The 12,451-nt window shown below is 41.5% G+C and overlaps 1 protein-coding gene across 4 annotated transcripts in view; it reads right to left on the minus strand.

Moving 5' to 3' along the window:
* Window positions 1-10,549, minus strand: part of Uprt (uracil phosphoribosyltransferase homolog) — a 154,642-nt gene extending 144,093 nt beyond the window's left edge. Inside the window, exons 1-2 of one of the 4 annotated variants that reach the window (XM_005369711.3) lie at window positions 10,512-10,534; window positions 9,990-10,411 (exon numbers count right to left, since the gene is read on the minus strand). In XM_005369711.3, coding sequence (XP_005369768.1) covers window positions 9,990-10,375 — 386 coding nt within the window. In that variant the 5' untranslated portion in view covers window positions 10,376-10,411; window positions 10,512-10,534. Of the gene's footprint in view, window positions 1-9,989 lie in introns of all 4 variants that reach the window. The other 3 variants (XM_026777340.1, XM_026777342.1, XM_005369710.3) reach the window with 3 other exon arrangements.
* Window positions 10,550-12,451: the final 1,902 nt, after the last annotated feature.

Below are 12,451 nucleotides of genomic sequence, written 5' to 3' on the forward strand. Positions count from 1 at the left end.
TGCACCACTTTTGCCTAGACAAAATAAGGTCAGTCTTTTCCATGTCCCTCTTCCACAGAAAAAGAAAAAAATCACCGTATGGGCCTGGCTTAGACAGTAAGACTGCTGTTCTGGATATTTCTGCCTCCAATGCTATGGAGACCTGAGTATGACTAACTGTATATGGACTCTCTGGTCCCTGTCATTTTTAATAGATTCAGAAACTATTTGGTCTGTACTCAGATACACTTTATTTATCCTTCTGAGATCTCTGATAGTATTAATGGCTAGGGCAGTTATAATGCCAGTTTAACAGCAAAAGGTTTTCAGATTCTTCCATAAAGCTATATACAACTCTTTAGCTCATTCTAAAGTTACCAAACATGGTTCTCTGGACAGCAGAAAAATATAAATGCTTCTAACCAAAATCTGTAGTTTTTGCTAGGACTCAAAGGTATGAGTCTATTTCTTCTGTTTACAGATAACTTATCTGTTTTTTCTACATTTTAATTTCTGTTCCTAGTTTAAACTTATCTTAGTAGGCTTCCACTTGGCTGGCAGATGCATCTAAGCATCAGTTGCTGACTACAACCTGCTCTGAATGGTGGTGAGCCCTGGACTTCATGAAAGCTGATGTGGACCAGTCCAGCTGACATGAACACTCCCTGTTCCTTCAACGGAGTCTGATGAGTGCCCCATTGCCTGAATTTCCTCCCTACCTTTGGCTAGCCTTTCAACCTGCTTGAGCCTGGATAACAATGCTCCAATGTCAGCTTGAAGTAGTTGTGGAAAGGAACACGTTGTCCCATGCTCCCTGCCCAAAATAGGTAGAAAGGCTGAGACAAGGGGGAACTCCCTGGCATGGGGGCAAGATAACTACCTATACTAGAAAAATAGGTCCAAAGTTGTCAATTAATGGATTTATTAGTTTAAGTAGTTCTATACCTTCTTAAAACCAGGGAAAAGGGGGATATGTAGGAGCCATCCATGATAAGCAAAATAGGAACAGATCACCCAAACGAAGTTCTTTACTTCCAACCATTATCATCTGCCAGAGTAGAACTCAGCCATTGGTAAGTTTAATGGAGGCCTGAGTCTCAGGAGTTTACCCTGAAGCAATACCTGGTTGCAGGAAGGACCACAAACTAAGATTACTCAAGCACCACCCAAGAACAGACCATCCAAAGAAAATGCCTAATGTTCCAACCTTGTAGATAGAATCACCTGCCAGCACACACTCACCAAGACACCCCTAGACAAATGTCAGCCAATCAGGGGTCCTGTTACTACTATAAAAACCAACTCTAACCGAGCTTGGAGTTCTCTGTTTATTCCAATACTCTGGACATGCGGAAAGACTGAGCTTGCAAACTTACATAAAATAAAGGCTCTTTGCTTTTACATATGGGACTGTCTTCTTGTTGGCTTTTGGGGGACTTCGCAGATTTGAGCATAATAATACCAGAAACCAAATACTCATTTTAACTTGGAGTACCTAAAAGCACATTTTTCCTTTTTGTTAAGTAAGACTGTCTAGATAGTACTTTAAAATCTCCGGACAGCCAGGTATGGTAGTTTATACCTATAATACAAGCACTCAGAAGGCTGACACAGAAGGATCAAAAGTTTGAGTTCATCCTAAATTACATAGTGAGTTGGAGGTAAGACTGCATTACATAAGGAAATCCTATCTCAAACAAAACAAAACAAAACTAGATGCCTGGTGTCTTAGTTACTGCTTTATTGCAATGAAGAGATGTCATGCGTAAGTAACTGTATAAAAGAAACACTGAACTGGAAAGTTGCTTATAATTTCAGAGAGGGAGTCCATGACCAACATGGCTGGGAACATGAGGGCAAGCAGGTAGGCATAGTGCTGAAGCAGTAGCTGAGAGCTTTCTTTTGATCCAAAAGCAGCAGATGGGGAGAGATAAAGAGGAAGGGAAGGAGGGAGGGAGGGACAGAGGGAGGGATGGAGGGAGAGACAGGGAAACTGGACCTGGTGTGGGCTTTTGAAACCTCAAAGTCTACCCCCAGTGACACACCTCTTCCAAGACCTCACCTACTAATCTTTCCTAAACAGTCCACCAACTTGGAACTAAACATTCAAAACTATAAACCTAGGAGGGCCATTCTCAGTCACACCACCACATCAGGTGTGGTGACACATGCCTGTAAGCCTAACTCGTGGAAGATTTAAAGGCAGAAGGATGTCTTGGAGCAGTTTCCTCGGGAGATTGAAACCTTCCATCCTGGAAGCAAGCTTGTTAAGCCACAGGATATGAAAGGGGTAGTGAAACAACAGGATGTTATTAAGGGAAATGAAAAATTCCATCCTGCAGGGAAGGTGGTTAAGCTAAGCAATAAACAACTCAATAGCTTCAGAAAGTCCCTGAAATTGACCAGATAAACTAGGTCCTCACACCCCCAAGCATATATAAATTCTAAGGACTGCCAAGACTCACCCTCAGACCAGCTGAGCTGCCTAGAAGAGACTCAGACAGCTGAGCTGCCTAGAAGAGACTCAGACCAGCTGAGCTGCCTGGAAAAGACACTCTCCAGCCTATTGAGCTGCCTGCAGGCTGTGTAGCTCCCAGCCTTTCTGAGTTGTTATCCCTGCGGAGGTAGACTTTGGTCATGCAGCTGCCCTTGAGTCATTTCTGCTCCTGGAAGTAACCCCATTAAAACTTACTGCTGGTTCACTCACCAAGATGTATTTTGGTAGTTTTCTTACTTTAGTGTGTCACTGGCTCCCTATCTAGGACAAATAGATGTTTGTTCACCCAGGAATAGTGTCACACAACAGAGAATCAGCTAAACCCAGGAGTTTCAGGCCAGCCCAGGCGACACAGCAAGACCTTATTTCAAAATAAAGTACAATTAGCAAATAAACAAAACCTTCTTCCTGAAGAGGCAGATGATTTTATAATATAGCTTGTAAAGAGTAATCCACTGTGATTACCACATGCAACACACCCTTTGCCGGGTGTGGGGGTAGAAAGCTGTGATACCAACACTCAGGAGGATGATGTCAGTAGTTCACAAAGTTCAAAGACAGTCTGGCATCCCTAACAAGTTTAAGGCCTGGGCCACATAACAAGACCCCACTTTGAAAAAAATGCATGCTTCCCAAAAGCAATTAAAGGCAAACTCTCCTGAGTCATACGCAAAACAATTTAACTAAAATCAAATCATAGGAACAGTGAATTAGATGTCATTTCAAAAGTTTAAATACATCACTCTTCTTCCTGGAAGATTATACACATGGATTGCTTGTGACATTTGGAGAAGGGAGACTGGGGTGAACATTCAGCAAATAAAAATACAGGATCCACAATTAAATTTGAACTCCAGAAATCCCATGCAATATATGTTACACTTATATTTTTTAAAAAGGTGTTCATTGCTTGCTTGAACTTAAATTTAACTGGGCATCCTGTGTTTTACCTGGTAAGAACAGGAATGACTTAATAAACTTTCCGAAGAATGTGAGTACTCAGACTTAACATTTTGTTTGTTTGTAAAATCAACAGGTGGGAGGAGAGTGAAGCATAAAAGCAGTTCTGGCAGGCTCAATCAAAAAGATACATTTCATTTCAAGCTACGGTGTAATGAGCACTCACACAGTGTTAAGTTCTATGTCTCCATTACGTGATTACTAAAATCAAGAACAGCTCCAAGGCTTGCTGTAGCATGCAGATGGCTTGCAACTGATTTTGCTCCTCCCATCGCCTTCAAACAACAAACCCCCAATAATATACTTAGAACAAATCTAACTCAATGGAATTTTTTTTTTTAAAAAAAATAGCTTCTTCTACCCCCCAGGTGCAAGTCAGCAAAGCCACAGTTTGTTAGGACCTTCTTAGTAAGCTCATAAAAGAGACCTCCATTCATTGTTTACTCTCCAAGCAGAGTTCAATATAAATGCCAAGAAACAGGTAGAAAAACAAGAGGTATCATTTTCACCTGCTAGAGTCCAATGTCACTGGTGAGACAAGACTAGGATAGACCCGAGACATATTATATCAGGGATTTCTGCTGTTAAAAGACGGGATTTCCTTTCTATTTCACTAAAGCCAGTTAGAAAATTCAAATGGGAAATGTACAAAAACAAACAACAACAAAAAAAACCCACGTCTCATCTGAGGGCAGAATAATCATTTGTGGTGTTTCTAACACTGCACAAACCACCTCCAAGGATGAGAGCCAGGAACTTGTTTTGTAAAACAGACTTCACTGTTAGTTTTCATGCACAGCTCTGCTTAAGAACATTACATGACTCAGATGAGTCATATCACATTAAGCAACACTCCTGCTAGGCTGGCACGGGACTTTCATCCAACCTGAGGTTAAATGTCTCCTCTCTGGACGACTAAAAACTAGTCACAAGGCTGAAGGTAGTAGTTCTTTGGTGCCATTTTATGGACTGACAAACTCTTAGGATCATTATTCAGCTTCCATCTAAGTAGGCTATAGAAGCCATGCCAAAGCCTCTCCTAGGACAAGAAGATACAGACAGAATAGACTCAACAGTTCATAAGACAGCTTTACTCTAGTATTTCAGGACACAAAAATCTCTCTCAAACTCCCTTCCTCTCCCCCCCCCACCGCCCGAAAACTGTGGCCTGGAGAATGATTTTAAAAATTCACTTCATTGCCTTTCATATGAGGTCATGAACCGTGTTCAGGGGGGAAAGTACATTACACTCCCATTCTACTGGGTTTATTATTCAGGAAGAGAAGAATGTGTAGTTTAATCCACTTCAACAGCAACAAAAAAAGAAACCACAGGAAAATGAAGGAGTCATTTCTTTTTCGTCGTTTGCCAGTGACCCATGTATGTGTAGCTGAGTAAATTATCCATTCCATTTGGTGTTTAGATTACTGCACTCTCAAAGAGAGAAAATCATTTCCTTGAAATTCAATAATACAGCCAATATATTACGTTTCAAATATTGTACACTTCAAAAAATAAAGTCATTTTAAATCAGTACAATGTTCTCAATCTTGCTTGCTTTATAGATACACAACACTTGCAGTCCTGTTGGATCACTCCATTTCTCCATGCCAGAGCCAATTCATAAAGCAATCCCTTTACTAGACAGAGTCTAAGAACTAGGAACAAAAGAAACAACATGTACTCCAAAGGTTTCTATTATCAGACACATAATATATACACATGCTGTCCTCTCAAAACAGAGAAAAGTATATGCCTCAGAGAGGACAGACTATGATATGGAAGACTGCACCTTCCATAATTAAACTGACATAAATATTGCTCTACATACAATAGACACTCGGTCGGCTCCTACAGAACCTAAAACAGGCCTTGTTTGTATAACCGCAAGACAGTCAAAAAAAAAGAAAGAGAGAAAGAGAAAGGAAGGAAGAAGAAAGAGAACGCTTCTGTTAACAGATTATGCTTCTTAACAGAAACAAAATCTGTGTCCAGCCTGAATAAGCATCACCTCATTAGGGGAGATTCACAGTAGGTCTTTCTGTACTGTGTCAAAGCTGGATACAAATTATGTAGGCTCTCTCGGTATTTTTGCTTGTTTTGAGGAAGGCCTTGCTAGGTAGCTATGGCTGGCTTGTTCCTCCCTAATCACCACAGACTAACCCCCAACAACAGCAATATTTTTCACTCGGCCTCCTGAATGCTGGGATTAGCAGCAAGAGCCACAAGAGCTAGCTTTGGTATTGATTTGCAAATAAAGAATTTGAATTCTCTGTACAAGCAAATCCCTTCTACTATGTCAGTAAAAAGCATGCATAATTTCCAACTTGAAGAATTTAAATGCTGTAAATACACACAGTGATTCACAGTTTGTAACACTGCTCACGGACAGTATCTTGTTTTAGCCTCTCAGGAGTTCCATGAGACTGTACCAACATCTTCATTTTAGAAATGATAAAGCTAAAACATCTTGCCTAAGATCCCTTTACAGGATTCTACTGTCTCCTCTTTCAAACTCAAGGGAAAATTCAAAGATTCCACTTACTCCCAGGTTGCTATATAACCCAAGCTTTTCTAAATCATAAAATATAATTGAGACATATAGATATTATCATATATAAATGCTGAATGTCATACTCTCTCCAAGCTCTGTATTAATGGTTTTTAACCTTTACACCCTGATCCTTTATGAAATGTCATGAAAACTGAAGCTTCCCACCCCTGCACAAGGCATATAAGCAAATCGTCACAGCAGCCTTATTCATCATAACCGAAGAGCAGAAAGCTACCCAAATGTCCGCTACCCGTTGGATGCATAAACAAACTGCATTATATCTATACAATGTAGTACCATTCAGCCACAAAAAGGAATGAACCCTGAAAACATTACACTAAAAGAAATTAGCCACATAAGCATCATATATATGACTCCTTTCATTTGATCTATCCAAAATAGCAAGAACCCCACGATCTCACTCATATATAGTCTTGAGCTCAAAGAATTTGACAGTGAAATCAATTTCACCACAGGCTGGGGGAGAAAGGAGGAAGAGAAGGAAGTAGAAAGATTCATCAATGAGTACTGAGTTCGAGATAGTTAGGAAGCGTGCTGTACTGTTACACAGTAGGTTGACTACCGATAATAAGAATGTCCCGCACATTTCAAAAAGTGAGGTTAAAAGATTTAGGAAGCTTTTACCATAAAGGGTTGATAAGTGCTTGGAGGAAGAAACAGATTTAACCTGATTTAACCATTATGTAATAGTCTATTGATACTGAAATTTTTATGTTTTTATATTAGTTAAATAAATGTAAGGACTAGGGAGATGACTTAGTCAGTAAAGTGTTTGCATGCCAGCGTAAGGGATTGAATTCAGATCCCACAGCATCCATGTAAAAGGATAGGTTGGTGCCCACCTTTAATCCTAACACGGGAAAAACAGAGATGGAAGGATCCTTGGAGCTTGCTGGTCAACTAGTCTTGCTGAATTAGCAAGCTCCAGGTTTAGTAACGAACCCTGTCTCAAAAAATAAGGTATGTCTTGACCCCTTTGCTCATATTCTCACTCCTCCCACTCTTCACCTGGACTCTGGGAGCTCAGTCCAGTGCTCCACTGCGAGTCTCTGCCGCTGTTTCCATCAGTTGCTGGATGAAGGCTCTATGGTGACATTTATGATATTCATCAATCTGCCTACTCAGCCTAAATATAGTAGGGAGGGCCTTGGACCTTCCCCAAAGGAATGTGCCACTGACAGTGGATTGAGGGTGGGGGTGGGGGAGGTAGAGGGGATGGGAGGAAAGGAGGGAGTGGGAACTGCTATTGGTATGTGCAATGAAAAGAAATCGTTTTCTTTTTTAAAAAAATAAAAGAAGCTGACACAAAAATGAGATGTGAGGCCGGGCGGTGGTGGTGCACGCCTGTAATCCCAGCACTTGGGAGGCAGAGACAGGCGGATCTCTGTGAGTTCGAGGCCAGCCTGGTCTACCAAGGGAGTTCCAGGACAGGCTCCCAAAGCTAGAGAAACCCTGTCTCGAAAAACCAAAAAAAAAAAAAAAATGAGATGTGAGGTGATTGTGGAAGGGTCTAGATGTCAATCTCTCTCTGCACTCCACACACATAGGTCATGCCTGCATACCTGTACCCACACAAACAGCAACATACACATACACCACACACATGAAGAAAGATGAAATGTCCACGATAGGCAAACCAAAGAAAATATAAAGTAAACTAATTATTGCTTAGCGATTGAGGGGAATATTAGAGAAATGGGGATTGACCTGTAAGGCCATGACTGTGGTAGGTGATGATAAACAACCATGAACATACATAAAACTACTAAAAATGCTTAAATTGTATTGTATATGAATTGTACTGCGATAAAGATGTTCTTATTTGCAGTGCTTGGAATCAAATCCAAGGTCTTGTGTCTACAATGTGAAAGTTCCACCACTGAGCTAAATTCCAGTCCTTCAAGATTTTATTTTTAAAACTATCATGACAGCGGAAAAATAAAATAACCAAAAATTTCCTGCACCCTGGAACTCATCTACAGATAAATACAATAGGGCCCAAGAACCAAAATTAGTTAACTCTAAGAATCATAAAAATTCCTGGGCGGTGGTGGCACACGCCTTTAACCCCAGCACTCAGGAGACAGAGGCAAGTGGATCTCTGTGAGTTCAAGGCCAGCCTGGTCTAAAAGAACTAGTTCCAGGACACACTCTAAAGCTACAGAAAAAAAAAAAGAATCATCAAATTGTCTTTATTTCATAGATGTTTTACTTCAGTTGTTCCAACAACTACCAAGCCTCTGCCCTATCTTTTTCAAAGGCTCTATGCCATTAGATCACATGATCACAGTTTTCAAAACTGATTCTTTATAAACAAATAGTACAGTTTCATAAATAAAATTTTATGAGCTAGGTCCGGGCATAGTAGTACGCTCCCATAACTCAAGCATCGAGGAAGCTAAAGCAGAAGGATCAAATAGCTATATAGTAAAACTCTAGCTCTACAAAAGATAGAAACACTCTTTAATGATTGAGCATCTCTTCCTGGCAAGGAATGGCTGTAATTCAAAAATGTAAAAAGATTTCTGTCATAAAGCATAATAAAGCCTAATACGCAAAGTAAGATCCATGCACATGTAATAATATTCAAAATAGAAGACAAGTCTTCCTTTTTAAAGGGTCAGGGAAAGGGAGCCATTAAGAATGAGTGTAGCCTTGAAAAACAGGATCTGACCATTCCTAAATGGAGATATAGGGAATTCCAAATGAAAGCAGAAACAAGGATGTCTCAGAATTGAAAAGGGGCCAAACACTCCCACCTTTGGTAGGTTCAGATAATCCAATGAAGGCTGCTGAGACGCTGTCAGCAAATCAAGGCTGCTGTGTTTAAAAGGTGCATGTATGTGAGTTAGGAACAGTGCAGTGAGGAAACGCGGGAGCCTACTACAAGAGCATGGTAAGGCTGGTAGGATCTGATTTAAGTTAGGGCATTTTTTCTTTTTTTTTTCTTTTGGTTTTCCGAGACAGGGTTTCTCTGTAGCTTTGGGGGCTGGCCTCGAACTCACAGAGATCCACCTGCCTCTGCCTCCCCAGTGCTGGGATTGAAGGTGTGCACCACCACCACCGGGCCATTAGGGCATTTTTTTTAACTGTCAAGGCACGCTGGGAAACTAGTGGTCTTATATGCTGTAGCTACTCATTTAAAGCTGGCAGTAAGAGCCAGGCATTGTCTTTCATCCAGTCGTTCCACCCACTTGGGAGGCTGGCTTGTGTTTGAGGCCAGAGTATGAGCAGCAACTTAGGGAAACGCTGTCTCAAAATAGAAAAAAAAAAAAAAGGAAAAAGAAAGGAAGGGAAGAAGGAAGGATGGCAGCTGTATTTCATCTAATAAAACTCATATTCCAAACCTCTTTAACTTCTTGCTACACTTATTTGTGAGATTAGGAGGGTCCAACATGTTCTTAGGCAGCCTTTGCAGTTAACTGAGGCCTGTAAGTTTTCAGTAAGCAATCTTGATAAGACTGGAATGTTCAACTTTCTGGAGACCAGTAAACCTGCACCCCCAAACAGTAAACAAAATGGCACACTGCAGTCACAAACTATGAGTCAGAGGGCCAGAGAAGCACAATATCATTTCCCTTGCAATTGCTTTATTTCTGTGAGCCTGGGCTGTTAGGAGATAATAACCACAAGCAGTTACCATTTCTGGGTTATACATTTACCACGTGGTCAGGAACTGAGCAGATGGCATAGGGGTGTGTACCTGCCAGGCATAGTTGAGGATTGGTTCTGCTTAAGAGAGACAAAGAGGCCGGAAGACGCTGAAAGCTGCCTAAAAGGTTTCATTTCTACCCAAAGCAATGTTAGCCACAAGAACTAAGAGAGAGCTAGTGAATGTGTCTAGCTGACTCTCCTACTCACACTCCAAAGAGGCCTGGCTCTAATCCTCAAAGGCCAGTTTGCCAAATCCAAACGCAGGCTTTTTACTTTCACCCTGCAGCCCCTCCACTCCCTTTTCCCCTTCCGCTCTGGGCTTACTTGTCCCGGATGATAGTCTGCAGCTCCCGGATCTGATCATTCATAGGCAGCAGCTTAAGCTGTGCCCCGATCTGTTGGGACAGTTCACAGTCCCCTAGGAGGGAGTCACCGACAGGTGCGTCGTAGTTGCCACTGTCACTACTGTCACTGTGGTTCTCAGAGTGAAGATTAATGCCATAGCAGGCCTGAGAGTCCCGCTCCGAGAGCACGCTGGAATGGGCGTGCCCAGGGAGGAGAGTCAGCTTAGCCATAGCAGCGTTATTTTCTTCAGCATGATCCAGGATAGGGTCGTCTGTTCGCAGATGCTCGGGACTTGGGGTAGAAGTAGAGTTTACTTGCCGGTTGTGACAGGGCATGGAGTCCGGACGCTGTAACTCCGTGGCCATACACTGGGCCCCGGGCTGTCCCCGCAGCTATCAACCCTAAGGATAAAGAGATAAAGAGCAGAAAGAAAAGGATGCGGCCACGCGCTTTCTCCGGGCCCCCGCCTCCAGCAATCTCTAACCCTAGCTGCCCTCTCACCCCTAGGCCTCCGCGGTCCTTTCGCACACTTTGTCCCACACCCGCCCACACCAGACGTACTGCTGGCTTAGACACCTTATTGGCCTGTCTCTCTGTCAGTCTGCAGCGCGCTGGTTTGTTAACTCTTGAGTCTCTCCTGCTTGACAGATTCTCACACGTAGCCTGGCAAACCCGGCTAAGCCAGAAATTCTTGGTTGCTGAGTCCCCGGAAAATCCCTAGGACTTCCTGCAGTCAGACCTTTGGTACAGCCAAGAGAAAATAAGGGTGGGTTATACATGTTAGGCCCATGCTTTCAGACTTTCTGACTTGGCAAAGAAATTGTACTTGAGTCAGTTGTGTCTTCAAGCTAATAGGTTATTCGTGTTACGGAAGGAGGAAGAACTAGTAGGCCACTGAAAAGTATGGCCTTTCTAGACAGTTTTAGAAGCTGCAGTTTCATAAGTGTGCTTGATCAGCAAAGTTTTTCTTACTAGTATTGGTTGGGCCCTACCCTGCACATGTTGCCATGGAAATTTGTTGTCATTTTCGATACACTTTCACTTTGTTCTTCCAAACAATACTTGGAAAGATGCCTTTCAAACATGCATAGGTACTCAGAAAAGAGATGAACACAAATGTCTAGGATAGTAATTTTCAAACATCTGTGTGTATCAGAAAAATTGTCGAGCTCGTTAAAATGCTAAATTTTGACTGGCAGAAAGGCACACATCTGTAATCCCAGCACTGGAAGCTGACACAAAAGGCCCAAGAGTTCAAAGCCAGCCTGGGTTACACATCAAGCCCTAGTCTCAAAATTCATAATGTAAGCAACGTCTCATAGCTTACCATTGAGATTCTAACCCAGTAATCATGAAATAGGACCAAAGAATCTTTAGTTTTAACAAGTAACTCAAAGATATGTTTTGCTTATTTGTTTGTTTGCTTGTTTCAATGCAATAGGTTTCATTATATCGTTTTCATAATGCTTTATTTGGGTTGACCTTTCTCCCCCGCACCTTTCCTTCATCCCCTATTTCTCCTCTTCCACCCCCAGTAGTTCATTCTTCACTTTCATGTCATGTATTATTCTCTCCCCTGCCTTTTAGTAAAACCTCTGTTCCCCAGCTGTGATAGCCTTTCTATTTTCATTACCTATACCACAGTACACCCCCACACACAAATTTACAGAAATATGAGTAACAGATAATGGGACTATCCAGGCCTTTGGCAGAAAATGAACCTTGACCTCGTTGTCTGTTTTATATTTTATTCACTCATTTCTTGCTCCGGTGTTGTTATTAGTCGTGTTTTCCTCTTTGTGTGTCTCATCTGTGTCCTACTTCCAAGTCTGTCCATTACTATCTGTGAATATAATGTAGACTGCATAAATTTCATTGCATTGTGAAATTAAAATCTCAAATGCAATCCCACACACTTTTGAAAGCTTGTACACCTTTCCACCTAGCACATAATGCAAATGCAAGGGTCTCTAGGTTTAAAACCTGCATCTGCGTACGTGAAGTAGGCAAGAACAAATGACTGTTTTGTCAATGAATACTCTAAGGGAATTCACTGAAGCCCAGTATTGTATCATGAACAAAGATATCCTGGCTCCAAAACTGCCCTAGAGTTTGTCCATTGTTTCATCAATCCTGTGACCTTATTTTCAATGCCATAAAATAATGAATTAGAATAGTACAATTGCCAGTCTGTCTTCTGTCCTTACTTTCATGTTAAATGTGCACTTGTTTATATTAACCAATAAGCATTAGCAGGTCTATATTTGAGGTTCTGGTCGGATAAAATTTACTAATGATTAATCGTAATTGTATATTAAGTTTTGTGTTCTATAATTTACAAAGCATTCATATGCATTTTCTTATTTCAAAATTCAAGGAAAAAATCCAGATATGGTGACATATAACTATAATCCCAGTACTCAGAGTGTTGAGGCAGGAGG

Source organism: Microtus ochrogaster, unplaced genomic scaffold (assembly GCF_000317375.1).
Source record: "Microtus ochrogaster isolate Prairie Vole_2 unplaced genomic scaffold, MicOch1.0 UNK57, whole genome shotgun sequence".
Lineage (NCBI taxonomy): Eukaryota > Metazoa > Chordata > Mammalia > Rodentia > Cricetidae > Microtus > Microtus ochrogaster.